General features: G+C 40.9%; 5 protein-coding genes across 5 annotated transcripts; 3 read left to right on the top strand and 2 right to left on the bottom strand.

Moving 5' to 3' along the window:
• Window positions 1-6,958: 6,958 nt before the first annotated feature.
• On the top strand, window positions 6,959-8,540 carry DSM5745_09196 (uncharacterized protein; the record flags this gene model as incomplete). Its single annotated transcript, XM_026751212.1, has 2 exons — window positions 6,959-7,162; window positions 7,221-8,540. 2 exons carry the CDS (start codon window positions 6,959-6,961, stop codon window positions 8,538-8,540), a joined length of 1,524 nt encoding a protein of 507 aa, XP_026600298.1.
• Window positions 8,541-11,285: 2,745 nt separating this feature from the next.
• DSM5745_09197 (putative C2H2 finger domain protein) lies at window positions 11,286-13,071 on the top strand (the record flags this gene model as incomplete). The annotated part of the gene is made up of 3 exons (XM_026751213.1): window positions 11,286-12,064; window positions 12,119-12,388; window positions 12,438-13,071. The coding sequence occupies 3 exons, from the start codon at window positions 11,286-11,288 to the stop codon at window positions 13,069-13,071; spliced, it is 1,683 nt and encodes a 560-aa protein (XP_026600299.1).
• Window positions 13,072-14,133: 1,062 nt separating this feature from the next.
• DSM5745_09198 (putative RNA polymerase II Elongator complex associated protein Kti12) lies at window positions 14,134-15,570 on the bottom strand (the record flags this gene model as incomplete). The annotated part of the gene is made up of 3 exons (XM_026751214.1): window positions 14,134-15,087; window positions 15,156-15,503; window positions 15,565-15,570. The coding sequence occupies 3 exons, from the start codon at window positions 15,568-15,570 to the stop codon at window positions 14,134-14,136; spliced, it is 1,308 nt and encodes a 435-aa protein (XP_026600300.1).
• A 440-nt stretch (window positions 15,571-16,010) lies between these two features.
• Window positions 16,011-16,794, bottom strand: efm7 (putative nicotinamide N-methyltransferase Nnt1; the record flags this gene model as incomplete). Its single annotated transcript, XM_026751215.1, has 2 exons — window positions 16,011-16,598; window positions 16,681-16,794. The coding sequence occupies 2 exons, from the start codon at window positions 16,792-16,794 to the stop codon at window positions 16,011-16,013; spliced, it is 702 nt and encodes a 233-aa protein (XP_026600301.1).
• A 1,399-nt stretch (window positions 16,795-18,193) lies between these two features.
• Window positions 18,194-18,538, top strand: DSM5745_09200 (uncharacterized protein; the record flags this gene model as incomplete). The annotated part of the gene is made up of 1 exon (XM_026751216.1): window positions 18,194-18,538. The coding sequence occupies one exon, from the start codon at window positions 18,194-18,196 to the stop codon at window positions 18,536-18,538; it is 345 nt and encodes a 114-aa protein (XP_026600302.1).
• Window positions 18,539-19,292: the final 754 nt, after the last annotated feature.

Consider the following 19,292-nt stretch of genomic DNA (forward strand, 5'->3'; position numbering starts at 1 on the left):
TATAGTAATTTTAGATTTTACTTTTTAAAAGCTTTATGTTTTTGTTTATGCCTTTTTTTAAGGTTTTATATTTATTCATGCCTTTAGCACGTAGCTAGCTATTTAGGTTAATAGCTTGGTATTACTTTAATATTTTATTTATTTTTTTATTTTTTAAAAAAAGACTTTTTTTCCTTTTTAATATGCTTTTATAAATATAACTTATAAATTTTAGTAATTTAAAGCTGTTTAAATTACAGTTTATTAAACCTTAAAATTATATAAAATAAAAAAAAAAGGTAACTATTTTTACCTAGGTTTTTAATATATAAGTTTAATATTATTTTTAGGACCACAGGTAGTCCAGATCCTATTAAAAAGTGTTTTATTTATAATAGTAGTTTATTAAACCTTTAAACCTCTTAAAATATAAAAAAAAGGTAACTATTTTACTAGTTTTTTAGCTTTAGTAATATAAAAACTTAATAAGTAAAAAATTATTATTACTTTTTTTTAAACCAGGGACGTTCCGGCACTATTTTAGCTAATTTATAATAATTTTTTAAAGCCTTTTATACATGCTTAAAATTTTTAAGTAGCTTTTATAAGTTTTTATAGCTGGGCCAGCCTTTTTATTTAACTAAAAACTAGTTTAGTTTATAAGTATATTATTTAGTAAAAATAGCTTTAACTTTTTATTCTTGCTTTTTATTAATAAGTTTTATATTAAGTATTTTTTTATTTTTTTTAAATTTAGGTTTTTTAGTATAAGGCCTTAGCAAGAACATATAAAATACTAAATAAATTTTTAATTAAGTATAATAACTAGTAAGCCGGAGTTAATATACCTACTTTTTAATAAGTTTAATAATTTTAAAGAAATTATTAAACTTTTAGTTAAGTTTTTTACTTAGCTAAATTATTTTAATATTATATAATAATAGTAAAACATTATCCCTAACCTTAAATTTAGTAGGGGTATATTTTTTATTATAATAAAGGGCTTACTTTTTTTAAGTTTTATTTATATAGTTTTATAATTTATTTTATAACTTTTATAATTAATAAAGTTTATTTTTTAATAAGAGATATAATATTCTTTTCCTATAATTTTTTAGTAAAAAAATAATAAGTTTTTAGCCGCGCGAGGCTATTTAAGGTGCGTACCTAGTTATATTATACTTTAAATTATTATAGGTAAATAATATAGCTAGTAAAAATATAACCTAATTATTTTATTAAAAGTTATAATAAATATATAGGTATATTTTAAGTATTTAATTTTATTATTTAGTTTAATTATTTAACTATAAATGGTACGCAGTGCTAAGGTGTTTTTTAATTTATAATACTTAATAAAATAATTATTAATAACCTAAGGTAAATAATAAGCCTTAATTAGTAACTAGGCTCCTGGGCGCCCTTGTATTATATATTATTTTTTTAATAAACTTATTAGCTAGCTTTTTAGCGTTAACTTTTTAGGTAATAGAAATGTATTTTACTTTCTTACTAAAATAATTTATTATTATTAATATTATGTTATACACGCGGCCTTTATACTTTAATAAAGGTAGGTTAATAATAAAATTTATAAAAAGATTTTTTTATAATATATTTAAAACTAGTAAAAAAATAAGCTAGCCTTGGGCTAGCTATTATAAAGCTTTAAACTTTTAATATAAGGAATATTTTTTAATATACTCTTGCACTTTTTTATTAAATTTTTTTTATTAAAACTTATGCTTAAGCAGCTTAATAATATACTTATAATTAAAATAGCTTATATAAAAATTATTATAATATACCCTTATAATTTTATATTATAATATAAATATAAAAGGGATATAAATAGCCTTTTAATAAAAAAAAAATTATTTTTTACATGCTAGTGCTTTAAATAAAAGCCCTACCTTATTTTAATTAAAATTATTTTTTTTAGCTACTGCTAAATATAGCCGGTATAAGCGTTTTTATATTAAGCTTTAAGTAGCTTTTACTAAAAGGGTTTTATAGCTAGTCTAGCAGGTTTTTTTTATAAGTTATTTTTATAACCTATAACTTAAAATATATTAACCCTGGAAGTTAATACTTTTTTTAACTTTTTTTTAAAGGGGTAGCTAGGCCCTCCAGCGCTTGTTTAGTATTAATTTAATTAAAAAATAACTTTAACTTTTTTTATAAGGTTAGGAGTAAACTAACTTAGTACTTTTTATTTTTTACTTAATAATTTAGGTGCCTTAATAATATATTTACTAGATTAAACCTCCCTGGCCTATACTTAATTTTAAAATTATAGGTTATTAATAATTTTACTTAATAAGCTTATCTTTAATTTAAAACCTTTATTTTAAAAAAGTACTATAAGTTATTATAATTATACTAAACATGTATAAAATATATAAAGCCCTTTAGGTAGTATTACTATTTTTTAAAAAACTTAATAATTATAAGTAATTTTTAATTATAAATTTTATATTTTAGCTTTGGTTTATAAAGCTATTAAAAGTAAAAGGTAATAAACTGCTATTAATTTTATTTTTTTTTATTAGGTATTTTTTTTTAATTTAATTATATAATAATGCTAGTTATAATAAAACCTAATATATTTATAATAATAAAGATTTTTTTTTCTAGGTTAAAATGCTATAATACTAAAGGCTAGGTAAAAATAAATTTAACCTTTTTAAAAGCTTTTTATATATTGTCCGGCTATAAAAAGGGGCTGTTTTTATGCCTTTTAATTATTTTTTTTAAAAGTTATATTATAGGGCGAGTTACTCTAGTATATTTTTTATTAAATTATTTAAAGTAATTTATAAACCTTAAAAAAACTTATAATTTATAATATAATATTAGCGCTAGCTAATTAATAACTATTTAATTTTATATTAAATTAATAAATATTCCGCCCTAGCTAATAATAAAGCTAAAAAACTTTACCTTTTCCTGGTAAAAACTATACTTTAATAACTTTATATATAAATTATACTTTTGCAGGTGTTTTAGGACTTTTTAAATATATTAAATATACTTTTTTTTAATTTTTAAAAAGATTAGGATATTATTTAAGTAAACTATATAAAAATTATTAAGAACCCTGCTTATTACTATATTAATATAAAACTAAAATATTATAGGTGTATTAGTAAGATTAAATAGTATAACTATATATTTATAATAGCCGTACCGGGTCTGGAACGCTATTTTTTACTTATTTTTTTACTTTATATAAATATAGTAATACATGTTATAAAGGTTAAGTTTAATAAAGTATTATATATTTATTAACTAGTTTATAAGTTTATTAATACAAGGTAATAAATAATAATTTTTTTAGGTTATTATATTTAAACCTTAATAATTAATATATAAATGCAAAGATTTGTTTACTTTTTAAGTAAAAAAAATAGGCACTTTTATTAAACTTTAAAATAGCTATATTTATCCCCTTGCTAATATCTTGTTAAAATACTTTTTTAAGGTTAATAATTTATAATAAAAAAGGCTATAAATAAGCCCTTAAAAAGGTATTTTACCTTTTTTTAAAAGGATTTTATAATATACTTTTTTACTTAAAAGTTAAAATGCTTTTTTTTTAAAAAAGACCTAACTTTATTTAATATATTAAAAAGGCAGGACTGTAACTAGTATACCTTTAATTTTTTTTAATTTATATAAAACTAAAAGCATAAAACCCTTTTTTATTATTTTAATAAATTTTTTTACTAGTTTAATTTAAAAGCGCGGGGTATAATGCCGCTAATATTATTAATTAATAATTAGGAAAATATTTAAATTTACTTTAATTATTTAAGGCTGTTTAAGCACGGCTTAGTACTTATTATAAATAAGATTAATAATATAAAATATTATATTAAATATTTTTATTTTACTAATAAAATTATAAATTTATATTTTAGCCTTAAATTAGCTATAGTATAAAGTAATTTTTTTATTAATATATTAAACTAGTTACAGCATCTAGTTTATAGCTATTTTAATTTTTTATTTTTTTAAAAATTAAACTAAAAAAAAATTTACACTAGCCCTAGTATTTAATAAAGCTTTAAATTATTTATTTAAATTATTTTTTTAAACTTATAAATCTACTAGGATAAGAAATGTGGTAAGTTTATTTATACTAGTTAAAGTTAATAGCTTAGGGCCTGGTAATTACTATTTAGTTTTTAATTTTTTATTTACTTTTATTTTAATTAAGTAATTTTTTATAAAATGCCCTTCCGCGCTATATATATAGTAGTAATTTTTTTTTTTTATTTATTTTTTTTTTAGGCAAGAGCTAATACTTGGCTTGCGCTAGCTTTTACCTACTAGTTTTATTTTTAAAGCTATAATAATTTTTTTAACCTTGCTTTTTTAAGGGCTATTTTAATAAATTTTAATTTTTTTTATTTACTAAAACACTTTTATTTTAACTTTAATTAGTACCTTTTGCTAGATTCTTGTTTTTTATAGCAGGAGGGTTTTTATTATTWTTTTTTTTAATTATTATTTTTAGGCGCTTTTTACTTTTCGCGTGCTAAAATTAACTTATATTAAGTTATTTTTATATTAACACCTTTAAAAATAGTTAAAGAATTTTACAGGCGTGTTATATATTACTAATATAGCTTATTTAATATATAAATATAAATAATAGCTTTTTTAACAGTGCCCCGGAGGGGGTTAAAAACTATTTTTTAAAACTTTATTAATTATACCTTTAATAGTTAGCTATTTTATTAATTATTTATAAAATGCTTTATTTTTTAACTAGCTTAATTTTTTTTTAGGTTAACTTATTAATATATAAACTACTTAAATATTACCCATGTAAGTAGCTTAGTAAGCTTTTTTTATTTTATATACTACTTATATTATGCATTTTTTTTAACTTTACTTATTAAATAAATAACTTTACTTATTTTAGTGTTATATTATATAGGGGCTTTATTAAATATATTTTTAAAATTATTAAAAAATATTTTTAGTTTTATTAAGTTCTTGCTATTAAAAATCTTAATATTTAAAGGCTTTAATTTTTTTAACCTAGGTTTATTTTATAATAATTATTATGCTAATATTTTAATAACCTTATTTTTAATAAATATTTAAGGTTATTTATGCGCTTGGTCCTAGTTAGGTAGTATTTTATTTATAATATTATTATTATTATTTAAGCTTAATAAGTTAAATGGCTTTTTAAGATTTCTAGCGGGTAAAGGTGGCTTATTTAGCTATTAATTTTTTTTAGTTTATTAAACTATTTACTTACCTTTATTAGGCTTTAGTTTTAATAGCATGTTTTACTATAATATTATAGTAAATAGCCTAGCTATAAATATTTTTAAAATAGTATTTTTAATTAAAATAATATTTATTATAATATATTTAGGGTTAATATACTATATAGGATTTTTAAAAAGGTAAAATAATAAAAAATTTTTTTAAGCCTTACCTACTAAAAAAAATAAGTTATTTAGTTTATAATTTAAGTTATTAACCTTAATAATAAGGGTGTTATTATATATTAATAATATAGGTTTAGGTGGGAATAATAGTCTTAAGCTTTTTTATACCTAAGTTTATATTTTAAAAACCTTAACTAAAATAGCTTTAGTCCGCCTTTATTTATTTAAGAATTTAATTTAAAATACTATATTAATAATATTTAAAAATTAATAAAAAAAGTAATTTTAATTATAAGGGCGCCCTAGTACCTAAATATTTTTTATTAATAATAATAAAGCTTAGTAAAGTATTTTTAACTAATAAAAATAAAATATTTAAAACCTTAATAAATTTAACTAAAAAAATTACTTAAAAAACTAAATATATTATAACCTTTAATTTTTTTATATAGCTTTTACCTAAAGGCCTAAGGCCTTTAAATAATTTTTTAAATTATTTTTATTTAAAAAGTAAATAATATTTAAATATTTTTATATTTACGCCCCTTATAATTATTTTTTTAACTATTAAGGTAATTTAGTACAAGGCGCGCCTTTATTTTATTATTTAAATAATACCTAAAACCTAAGGTCCCCAAGCTAAGGTCCCTAGTTAAAACTAACACCATGTTAAACCTAATATTATATTAAATTTAATATTATATTAAGTCTTGTATAGTAATTTATAATAGTAAGGTTTATTAAGTTAAATAGGTGCCTAAGGCATCCCACACGGGTGATGTTAACACTTCGCGGTGGCGTGACCTGGGTGCCTCAGGCATTGCTTGATGGCGTGACCCGGATCAATGTTGGCCCTGACAATTATAAAATTAAATTTTTAATTTTATAATCTTATTTAAAAGTAGCTCCCGCGGCCTATAACTACTTAGTATAAATATTTAAGTATAATATATATTTTTTATAAGTAAAATAAATTAATTAACCTAGGTTAATAAATATATAGCTAAATATTTATTAAATATTTTTATTTTACTAAACCCTAAGGCCCATGGGTAGTTTAGCTACCTTTTAATAAATATTTATAATATTTTTTTATTTTTTTATACATGTATTTATATAGCAAATATTTTTTTAATTTATAGTTTTTTATTATTTTATTTATTTTAAGTTTTACTTGCGGCCAATAATTAGGAAGATAAGGGCCGCTAATAGCGCCTACGGCGCCGCGGCCGGAACCGCTTGTTTTGCATACTTGAAACTGTTATAGAGCTTAGTTTATGCTTTCAACTCTGGAGATATGATGGATTGGCTACCGAAGCTCACCCTTATAGAGACAAGGTAAGTACCAAGATTAAAGAGTAGTTATAGGTTGCTCTGCTATAACCGTTGGAAGCTTTGCCCAATCAAACTCGATTGGTACTAGATGAGGCCTTCCTCGACCTTGTTAACCCATCACATGACGAAGCAATTCCCCTCTCCGTCACTAGCCATCCACCACGCTGCAACAGCAATTCCTCAGAAACACGAGTCCGACCCACAAACAGAAGTGTAACTCACATATCGCCATGAATTGGACAGGAGGGCGACTTCGCCGCCACTCCGAGATCAATGCCAAATCCCGCAAACAGACATTTGGAAAGACGAGCGCTGCCAGCAAAGACCGCGGGCCTCATCAGATCAGTCTCTTCAATAATATTATCAGGCACCGAGGTGGGGATGAGAAGAGTGGGTTGGATGATAACGGTACTACAGCTATTCCAGGATTGGACGTTAGAAAGCCTACCTACCCGCCTGCAAGATACAGCAATCTGACTGGTTCACTCACAGAGCAGGAATAAAACAACCGAGAATCTCCCTTTACCATCTCAACCAACATCCAATAATGGCACCGACTCCAAGCCACCAGATCGTTTGGAGCGGATCAAGCGTCAACTGCTCGAAACAGCGGACTGGGGTGCGGTGGGTGCGGCGCGGCCGGTCCAAGTGGCTTTCACGCCGCAGGAAGATCTTGAGAGGTTTGGGAAACGGCGACGACTTACGAAGGATGATCATGAAAGACTGAATACGTCGATCGCGGTGCCGCCGAGACCTCGCGGAGAAGCTTTCGTTGGAGCTCAAGCGGACGTTCCGGAGAATTTGGAGATAAGGATTGATGGACGTCGTTTAGGTGAACGAGATGCCATGCCAAGTCAACAGGATGCCGCGGTGAACCAAGACAGTCATCCTAGCGCCATTTCTTCGCAGTCCATGTTGCTGGATAGGGATTCACCTGGTCTGAATTTAAGATTGAATGTAGAGAACATACCTCGGAATGGAAACAGCAGATCCAGAAGCACGAGAAGTGCGAGCAGGCTGTCAATGCTGTCGAATGATCATCAGCTGGACTACCTAACCGAGATCCCTTTAATGACTGGCCGCCAACCCGATGGCCAAGGGATCCTGCATAGAAATTTATCAGGCTCGATGGACTGGGTTCCAGAGGAACGCGTACTGGACCCGCGGCAATCCAACGAGAGCAGTCTGATTATTCCTCAACCGGAGTCACCTGTTCGGAGACGCTTCACAATCGACGAACAAGCAATCGCTGATAGCCAAGGGAAATTCGTGGTTTCCTCCCCGGTGGTGGAGAGGCCAACTACACAGCTTTGGCATGGCCAGTTAGGGCATGCAGGAAGTCCTCAAAATTGCGTGATTCCTTCTTTAGGTTCGTCTTCACAGACAAGACCTCGAATTGGCATTCAATTCCAGCGGAGCATGGAAGACCTAGTGCGATCTCCAGCACCACAATCAAGCATTCCACGATTTGGTTGGCTACCACAAACGCATCGTGGCCTACAGCAACTCAGAGGCAACCAGGCTGCCGGGCGTTCAGTGACACAGGCTCAAGAACGGAACAATCTCTGGACGAACCAGACTGGGGAGAGTCAGCCGTCCCCCGTGAGAATAATATACGGGCAACCCATCGTATTCGAGGAGCCGGATGTAGATGCGGACGGCTGCGGAAGAGAACAGTCAGGGCAGATCACAGATTTCGATGCAGGTCTCCAGTATCCGGACCTCTCATCAGGCGACGCCTTTAGTTCGTCTTTAGGCTCCCCTCTGACCAAACTCGAGAAGCTGGCTAATAGGATACCGCCGGCTACCTGACCTCAACAACGCGGATGTGCATTTTCGAGGCTGGTGCTAGAGGCTCTAGCCACACTGCAGCCACACCTTCATCTGGCCCGGTCGTGCACGTGACTCGCTTCCACTTTTTCGTCCACAAAATCCGCTTTTCGACGGCGGATAACTTTCCTCACCGTCAAACGTTGATGATGAGACTCAACGCAAGCTGAAGACTGAAGCCAACTCACGAGACGATATCTCGAGGCTGAAGGTCTCTAGCTAGCGATTGGTCTTGTCTTGACGCCGGTGTCGCCACGCTTTGTTGTTCAACGAGGCTGGAAGTCGGATGAATGAAAGCCGACAGCTGCTCGAGCCTCCTTTTTGCGATCAATTATCTCCTTTTCCTCAAGGTAAGCAAAGCAAACCCTGATTCTACTTCCAAGTGAGGCTGGCAAATTGCCGCTGGCCCCGTTTCCATTATTATGATGAGCACCATACCCATAAAGCATAGTTCACCTGAAAATTCATGAACGACAACAGTACCATCACCATATCTATCTGATACTGCTCTTTCGTCATTGTTTCCCTGCTCGCTTGATGCTTGTTCCATGAGCTGACGAATGAACGCAACTCTAGGTCTGTCAGATAGTTGTCAGTGGTAGAAAATGAAGAATTTTATCTTGGTTCCTGAGTCGAAATCTCCGAAATCTTCCAAATTAGTGAACGTTCCGGGCGCATTGCTGCCCAACCTGTCCGTGCTTCTCTTGAGCGGCCCCCAGGAGTCAGGACTCGTAAGTTAATCAAACCGATCAATCGATGCATCAGGATTCAGCTCCCGCGGCGTACTTTTTTGCGCGCCTTGACATCTGCCGGTTTGCTGCTCGATGGACTTGCAGCGCGGGGTCTGCCTCCCTGACACGGTGACATCTCGACCGTGAGATCCCAGCCTGCAGTCCCTTGTTCCGCGCGTCGACGTGGATGGCCTCTGGGCCAGAGGATGAAGGAGGTCAATAGCGGGCGGTTATCACAGGGCCAGCGGGGCGAGCTGACTGGCTCAGGGCTGATCCGGCCATGATCCATAGTTTCATGCTAGCCTCATTTGCGCTGCGAGTGCATCACCACACGCCAATAGGGGCATGGCCGCTTCACCGCTCCCTCGTCCAAGGAAACTGAATCGGGACGAGCCGTTCCCTCTGAACCAGTCGTTCGACTTCCTTCTGGCTCTCGGGGCCACGTCAAGCCCGCAAGACGCTGAACGTGAGCAAAGTGAGGCTGCCCCCACTGTGCCTGCCCCTCCGTCATCCCATGCCCTCTGCCGCTATAAGGCTGCCCAACTCCCCTCCTTTCTCGACTGTTCCTTTTCCTCTCAACTCCCTTCTCAACCAGGATCTGATCGACTCTTCTTACCTCACCGTGCCTTGCTGCCGCCTTCCAAGGACTTGATTGATTCATCAATACCACTTGACACCCTCCTCATCACACTCCCTCTATCCTGCACAGATTTGTCACAGTCAAATCTTCTTCCACTTGCTCTGCTCTGAAGGACTCCCGTCTTGTTTTCTTCTCTCTCAGCAGTCTCGCCCGTGGATCTCTATCTTCTGGATACACATAAGCCTCGGACATATTCCCATTGGATTCCAATCCGTGCCCTGGATAGGATTTTGTTTCTGTTTCTTCTATTTCTCTACTCCCAGGCTTCTCGTCTGAGCGGTTCGACAGATAACAGGTAGTCCCCTCGATCATTTCTTACTCCCATCGTTTTCTGCTTTTTTTTCTTTGCAACATGCGCGCCGCTTGCCAATGGATCACTCCTGGACCAGTATCGACAACTCTTAGCAACAATCCCGCGGATCTCTTGAACTTCTCTCCTTTGCCCTTGCTGGAATTCACGGTGCCGCTTCGCGGTTACCTAGAATAATGATGACAATCATGGCCATGACCACTATGTCTGCGGCAGCCGCTGCGAGACTGGACACTACGAGTGTTGTTTTATGTTGGCACACTCGCTTCGACACTTAGGACCGTCTCTTTCTACCTCTGGAATTTTTATCGCCTGCCACTTCAAGCCTGGAGTGGGGGACTGGACATTGCCTTGCCTTGGATGAACCGCTGACTGCCTCATGGTCTATGACTTGATGATGACCTGACATGATTGCCTGGACTAGACTCCGACCGGAGTTGGAACCCTGCATGGACCTTGAAAAGCCCAAAATATGACCCAGATGTCTCCTTTTCGTGGATTTCAAACTACTGAGATTGCTTGACGTGGTATCTTGACCACTGACATCGACAAAAGGATTCTTCACCGTGCATCTAATGTTGTTGCACTCCGGTTGACCCAGACAATGAACCGTAATCCGTTGGACTTTCAGCTGTAAGGAGACAGTTTCAGCCTTGGAATGACCTTCAACTCGCAGGAGTAACTCGACATGACCTCGGATCCCCTGACAGCATGCAGACTTGTATCTGTTCTTCTTCCCGTCGACTTTAACCAGGACTCCGGATGATTTCGCCCCGTATGGACCAGCTTGTTGCGCCCCTTGACGATCTGACCTGACGACCGAGGATCACTTAGTGACTTCACCCTAATGGTTCGTGTCCTTGCGCTTAAGCCCTTTGGAAGGTGAACTAACATTGATTCAGGAACCTTACTCGGATCTCGGAGGCTCCTTGGACGCATGATTTCTTTTGTCTTGACGTTTTCAACTCTTAGATGTAGATTTACTGACTCGACCTTCCTTTTAGTCACTGCATTTCTCCAGCACACTGCTGGATCACAAACTCACAATGGCCTCAACCATCAAGACCGACCCAGAGCACCTTTCTCTGTCTCAAGCAATGCTTCACATGGACCACTCCCAATCAAGGCATATCCCAGGACACATGGCCTCAAGACCCCAGGATGATGAACTTTTGAACCAGGATAGCTTCTCCTTGTGTTCAAGTACAGCCCACAGCGACAAGCCGTGGTCGATGAATGATGTGGATTCTCTTGACAGCAACTCCATTGCGTCAAGCAAGCCTGATTCTCCCGCAGTTCAGATGCTTTCTTTCTCATTATCACAACATGCTCTCCTCCACTCCGGAGTGGGCGCCAGCGACATCATGTACTCGGCCGGTTCCGAATTCCATGGTCTTCCTGATGTTGGCGAGCCAGATTTTTCCAAGCAGGACTTCAACCCTTACAATTCCCTTTTTGATTTCTCTGCGTTTGAAAATGATGTCAACGCCCAGAATGGCACTCACCCGTCTTGCACTCCCGACCACGGCTCTCCTGCCGGAGATGCCTGGAATACCGTTGTCTCGGACAACCGATATAACCAGGGATCCATGGACCATTACTCTGGCAATGTTTTCAACATGCCTGTTTCTCCTCCACTGACGGAAGCGAGCAATGACCTCGCCGTTACATCCTCGTGCCCCCACTCTGGATACCCTGCTTTCATGTCCCACGAGGATGCCATGCTGAAAGACATCACAACAACCCCCGTTGGAGCCCATGGAATCAACCTAGGAGACCCTATCTTCCCTCTGACACCACCTCTCAACGAACAGGATCCCAACAGGTTAGTTGACTTCGGCAGCAATGACTACCCGAGCAATCGTCTGACCTGCAGCAGGACTATCCGCCCGTCAAAAAGTGCGCGTAGGCCAGCATTGCAGTTGTCCCCATCCCAGCCACAGGTTAAGCAGGATGCCGAGTTTTTCCCACCCCTTCCCGTCAAGGAGCCACTCAGACCAAGGTCAAAGGATGGCAGTGAGTCGCGCAACCCGCGTGACCACCCATTCTACTCTCTCCCCCCCCACGCCGATGGAAAGTACTACTGCCCATTTGCCACTGGAGACAAGGCTTGCAACCACCAAGCTACCACTCAGAAGTGTGCTTACCAGTGAGTTCCACACAACCCAAGACAGCTGGAACTAGACTGACCAAAACAGCAAATACTTGGATTCCCACCTGAAGCCCTACCGCTGCCGTGTCCCAACCTGCATGGATGCCCAACTCCATTTCTCTTCCAATGCATGCCTGTTCCGTCATGAGCGCGAAGCCCATGGCCTCCACGGCCACGGAGACAACCCCCATCTTTGCCTTTTTGAAGGATGTGATCGATCCATTCCCGGATACGGCTTCCCCCGCCGCTGGAACCTCTTTGACCACATGAGGCGAGTCCATGACTACGCCTCGTCTGAGCGCCCCAGCTCTCCGGATGCTTCTCCCACTACTACTCAGCCCAAGAAGAAGGAAACTGCCGGACGCAAGCGCAGAGTCACTGGTGTCAGCGGTGCTCAGACTATGAAGCGCACTCGCTCCACCCAGTCCCAGACCAACCCCTTGAAGGCCCTCCAGCAGACCACCGTCCACCACGGCCAGAACATCCAGGCCGCTGAGCGGAACTACTTCAACTGCCACCGCCGCCTGCTTGAGCAGCTCGGCAGCATCACCCCCCAGGACTCCGCCATGCATGACAAGGTTAATGCCAGTCTCCAAGAACTCATTACCCTTGGAATCACCTACCGCCAGGCCCAAGCCAGCCAGGCCGTTGCCCAGATCGCGAATGGAATCCCCGCTTGAATCAGCAAAGGCAGCGCAAGATGATTACTGTAGCTTGCAGCCCCTTTTGAAAACATCTTCTTCCTTCTCAAGGATCGCCCGTCGGGACTGCTTCTTCCATGGAGCATGGGAGCGTTTCTAATACCAGCTACGGGAGCACCGCGCCTCCCATCATGAATGCTGAACGGAACAGCCCACGAATTTCTTTTCACATTGCCCGGAATTTGCAACCCGTGTCTATTTCCAAGGGATTTTCATGACCCAGGTCGTATAGGAAGCATACCATGCTCACCCGACCGGTAGACACCCAAATGGACTAAATTGGCCATGACCGCTATCCAAGGCAGGCCACAACCGACCTCATCGCAGGTGGAAGTCCGCAACCCCAGCAGGGCTCTAGCGCCCCGCGCTTCTTCTTCTTCTTCTTCTTCTGTTCTTTCTTCTCCTTTTCCCCGCGCCATCGCCATGTTCCGCATGCGCTTGATTTTTTGTATCACATTTGTATTTTGTTTTTCTTCCAGCTTCGGGTGGATTTTTGTTTTTCTCTCTTTGCTTTTCGCCACCGCTACCCGTCAAGGGAAAGACAAAACAAAAGAGTCATCAAAAAAAGAGCTCGCTTGAGTTTGATTTCTTTTGGATTTGATTGATTTGTATACGACAGAGAGCGTCCGCGACCGACAGCAACAACAACAACGACCAACCAGACAAAACAGGACGGAATTGAAGGAACTCATTTCGGGATTTTATAGCTTCTATCAATACGCGTGTTAGACTTTGTGTGAATATTTCGACTTTTTTTGGGGGGGTTTCTCCTATCTTTGTGCGATGCACTTGGTGGTGCATGCAGTTGATCTGCCCTCCACCTCTAGGCTGTGTCGGCTTTTGTGTACTTACTCGATGGACTTGCCATCTTCTACCGTACCTATTTCGGATTATCATTATCATCAATGGAATAAAATGAATAGAAGCTCCTCTTCTTCAGATTCTGAATTTGAATGCGTTTTTCTAAGATCCAAACGATCCGCTACAGTCGTTCAAGGTCAACGCCTAATCTATCCATCCATCTAGAACCAAACTAGACTCCTAGCGCTCCTCAACCTCATCCCCAAAATCCGCATTCAGGAACCTCACAAACGCATCCCCGATATCCGCCTCCTTCAATCCACCCCCGCCCTTCCCCGCCGCATGCGGCGCCCCGATATAAGCCCTGTTCAGCGTAATCCACTGCCTGCGCAATCGTTGGAGTCGCGGGAGCGCGAGGATTCCGCCCGCGGCACCAAGATCATCTGTTACGCTGGCCGAGGCGATATGGGAGGGTATGAAGACGGGCGTTGTTGATTCCGGGACGGGGATCCGGATTCCTTCTTCCTGTCTGCTGAAGTCTTCGTCGTCGGCGGAGGAGCGTTGTTGCTGTTGTTTGGACGACGCAAGCGTCGCTTTCGCGGAGGGATTCGCGAGCGTGAAAGAGCGGATTGCCTGGACGATTGCCGACGTTCGCTTTTCCATGTTATATAGCGCCGAGGAGTCGCTTGCGGCGGGCGCGACGGTGGCCTGGTGCGGTTTTATCACGGCGCGCGGTCGGGTCGAGAAGCCGCCTCGGGATGTGCGTGCGGTCGTTGTGCTAGCGGCGGAGGAGGGGGAGATGGTTGTTGAGGTGAGAGATGCTGTGAGGTCGGAGACCGAATCTTCTTTCTCGAGGGTTTCGGGGTGCGCGACGCCGGTCAGTGCGGTCCAGATATCGGCGATTGGGGGTTCCGCGTCGGACCAGGGGACTGTGAAGAGGGGTTTATCCCAGCGGCTGTGCATGGAGGGTTCTTCGTAGCGGAAGATGAGGTTGTTGAGGAGGTCGGGCGGGTAGGGGTCGCTTTCTTCGATGGTTTTAGGAGAGGTCGTGGGTTCGGGGGAAGGGTTCGATTCCGATGCCGGGTTCTCGTTCTCATTCGTAGAGCCGGTTGGTTGTGATGACATTTCGTTCTTCCTCTGTATCCGCGCTTCGTTGTTCGCGACACACTGATCAATTGGCGTTCCAACGTGGACCTACCCAGCAAGCAATCATGAGCTATCATCCCCCATTGTAAGGAAACCGGTAATGCAGGAGAACATACAACGCAACATGTCGTTCCCAGCGCTTTCGACTCACACCAGAGCTGATAGCGATACCCCTTGATATAGTTCATCCCATCCAAAATCACGAAGCTGTCTCTTCCCAGCATGCGTTTAGCCCTTGTGTAAGCAAGACCGCGCGCCTCCTTCTCCGTGCGCGCGGTGTCGTATACCGTCCGCGGATAATTGACATTGTCGTGCGTCGATACGACGTGTATCTTGTATTTTGATTTCGAGGGCGGGATTGTCCCGTTCGCGAAGAGTTGTGATTGCGTTTCTTCCAGGCCTTTCGCGAGTTGGTGTGCGCGATGGGTTAGGCCCGAGCAGGGGTAGCCGGTTAGGATTATAAGCTGTGTAACGAGAATCTATCAGCATTCTGAAAATAATAAGTATGAATTGAATCAAACGCACTGGCATGGTGGGCGATGATGTATTGGGATGAGGGGTCAATGGTATTTTGCTGTGATTTTTGCGCGGGCGCGGGGAGAGCGGGGGTTTGGTGTTGACCGCCTTTAGCTGCTATACTGATTCTTTCGACCCTGACCGCGAGACTAGTTTTTTTGTTTTATAATAGTCATCCCTATACCCGCTGCTCAGACATTGAGATATTGAACGTATCCTGTGGCGGCTTATGTTTGTCCAGGGCTGATGGCCCGTCGGCAAGTGTAGAGGTTACAGTCGGATAGTGATAGTGAGGATCAACAATCTTTCTGGCGATGTCTATCCAGCTCCCAATTCAAGTCTATATGGTATCACGTCTATCATAGCTGGTCATCCTTCCATCGTAGCTCGTAACCAAAGACTGTTCTTCGCAGCCTCTCGTCCTAAAACCTGTCAGCATTATCTTTCTTGAGATCTCATGCAGCACATACCCCAGGATCATCCTCAAACAAGACCTTCTCCGTCAACTTCTCAAACACCTTTGTTACCGTAAAACCACCCTGCTCGGCAAGAGGAAAGAACCTCTCCGTCTGCGGCAAGAGCCACGGCTCATAGGGTGTGAAGATGACCAACGCAACAGCGTCCTTGTCCCGCTTCAGCGTCTCCTGCATCGTCTTCACCAGATTCCCGTGTTCGCGATGGCTATACACGACATCCGCCATGATCAGCACATCAAACCCCCTCGCCCTCGTATCTTCCGGTATATACGCCTTGAGCGGCTCAACATCGCTCCCCCATTTGTAGCCCGTGACATGAAGCGAGGAAGGCGGGTTGGTGGGTATCATCGACACCGAGGCTTCGGCGTTCTGGCGCATGTTATCGACGAGGTCGGGATCGGGGTAATCGGTCATCACGGTGGTGCGGGCGCCCATGATCGCGCTGACAATGCTGGGCACGCCAGCTGCGGCGCCGATCTCGAGGACGTCCTTTCCGGCGATGAGTGTGGGCGCGTGTGTCTCGATGTATTCTGAGCTTATGCGGCCGGCGTTCCAGAGCATGTTTCCCTCCATAGAGATGTTAGCGCGCGAAACCATGATGCTGAAGGGTGATAGGTACATATAGAGGGTGGCTGCCGACCAGGCGCACGCGGACAACCTGGCCCGAGAGCATCTTGTGCTCTGCGAACGAAGGCTCCTTCTCCGGCGGATAGTAGCCCTCGGGGTCCTGGAACATGTCCCCTGTGTCGAAATCGTCTGCCATTGTGTAGCTGCTTGGTCAAATAAGTGATTGCCAAGCTAAGTATCGCAGATGGCCAACGTGAAGAAAGTTGCAAGCAAGATATGGCGATGCAATTGAATTGATCAAAGTCCAAGGAATTCTCATCGCGTAGTGGGGCTGCCCCTCGTTCATCAGCCATATCTAGGTGGGTCCAGGATATAGACTCCGTATGCGCAGCAATCGCAACATATAAAAAGCTACACTGGCTAGGCTACAACGTGGTGGGGTGGATGGTTGTATGTAGCTTACAAGCTCTGTCACAAGTTCCTCTATAGTCTATGAGAGAAAACTGTAGAGCTTGCGGGTAAATCCCACCAGAGGAACCTTGTTTCTTGATGTTTGTACTTTCAAGTTATTTGAAGTTAGCAGCTTTGTGGAGGCTTTGATTACGTCCCTGTAGGCTAGTGGTAAGATACTCTTGAACCCTTCACCTCATACGAAATCATGAAATCACGTGCACTTCCCCAGATCCCAGAGTCACGGCCGAAATTTGTCCGTTTCAGAAAGCGCGGAAGAGCCGAATACTCCGTAATCCCGTCGCTTAGAGAGTTCTTCCTAGCCATTGTGGATTTACGTCAGCGAATAATTGTCGTATGGCCGTTGCCCTTCAGCCTCGCACGGGTCGTGGGTTATCGAGTAAGTTGGATTGGGTGGATTCAATGCACTGAACAGAACATCAAGGCTGATAGCGCCGGTCGAATGGGCTCCGAAACATCGGAACCTGCCCGGCGATTCAAAGCGGCTGATTGATCATGGATTAGTGAAGTCTGGAATTGACAATATTCCGAGTCTTGCTCTTGAACCGGACTTTGAGCGCCTCAAGTATCAACTGCAGCTGAGCACGAACGCTGGGGCAGCACCGGATTGGATTGGAGGAAAATCAGCCCGTCGATCAGTGCAGCGTTTGGAATCTCACGAGCCAAACCCCTAATCTTGCATCAACGCCGCGGCAACTCACTCTACCTCTGCTAGTTCCCGGGTTTGCACAAACTCTCGACCCCATAGTGGCATCTTATCATCATCATCGCATTAGATTGACTGACCACTGGACTCGGAGAAAATTGGCCAGGGTGCCGAACGTCATACCGCGGTATACCCGGCCTGCGCCCCACGTGGATCCCATTACTCGTATCGAGCCTTTGATCAACCCACCCTCTCTTTTCTCTTTCTTCGCTGCTTTGTATCCCACGCCTCACTTCAACTTCGTCTCCGAGTCAGCACTGAGCAGTCATCTCCGTCACCTCCACGACTCCCTCCTCGTCCCGCACCTCCGTCTCCAGGCCAGCCTCCTCAACCACCCGATTTCCACGAACCCTTACCTACGATCACCTCCAGACGACCCCGGCTTCAACCCTCACATCCCAGCCTACGCACCTACACCATGAACAACACAACCGTTACAACCCTCGCATTTTCCTCGAATCCCCAGCCCTCGACGTCGAATACCCTCGGCACCCCTACCGCAACCCAAAACCAGATGCAAACTCAGAGCCAGCCGCAACCGGCAAGTAGCCAGCCGCAACAATTCGCAGCCGCTCAAGGCACCACGCAGACGGCGCAGGCGCAGTCACAGTCACATCCGACGCACTATCCACATCAAATAAGCGGCAATGGCGGTCCCACGGCGACAGCACCCTTCCTGCGAGACTTTAGCCTAGTCGCCGAGGCTGCGAAACGAGCGCAGGTAGCCATCGTGACGAGGGACCTCGAGGGGGTTTCGTTATAAACGCCGTCCGTATCAGAATCTACAGCTGGTCTGGCTGGAGCGGATTGGATCGGGTTCAATTTTCCAGAAGGAGGTCGGCTTTACCTACTCCATACGGGTACACTCTGCAAGGCTACATTGACCCCGTGCATGTTTTACTGTGCGGGGTTTGAATGGGCCGGCTGGCTCACTGGCCATGTCGATCTCTTCAATCCGGGGAAGGGAGTCCGGAGTTTTCACGATAGAAACGTCTCATTATACCTATATTTGCCATTTCGTTTTCGTTTTCGTTTTCCAGCCGGCTATTATTATCTCTCTGGCGTCATCGCTTTTTGTCTCGGGCATCTCGAAGCTATCTAGTCTACAGGATTCAAGCACCTAGACACGGCAGGGAACAGGCGCGTTCATCAAAGAACAGAGTCGCCATAAAGCTCTTGATACACCTATATCTCTGAGGTCCTATCTTGTCCTACTCTATTCTAATATACACCAAATTTCGCCTGAAGACCCTACGCCATATATGGTAACCAGTGCACCTGAGGTTATAGTTTTCAATTCAGCACAGAGTAACAGGTGCCTTTTAGATTGAAACTGACTTTGTGCGAAGTAGTTTCTGTGTGTAGATCTACCTACCATTAGAGCTCGTCTATAGATAGACTAACAAAGACAGAGCATAACAAAACCTGAAGAAAATCCTCTCTTCAATGCTAGTCCGTCTCAAAGATGTTTGGGCCTGCAGCATGAACAAAGACGTTCCATGATGGATTGTTCGCCG

Source organism: Aspergillus mulundensis, assembly GCF_003369625.1.
Source record: "Aspergillus mulundensis strain DSM 5745 chromosome Unknown scaffold_11, whole genome shotgun sequence".
In the NCBI taxonomy this organism is placed as follows: domain Eukaryota; kingdom Fungi; phylum Ascomycota; class Eurotiomycetes; order Eurotiales; family Aspergillaceae; genus Aspergillus; species Aspergillus mulundensis.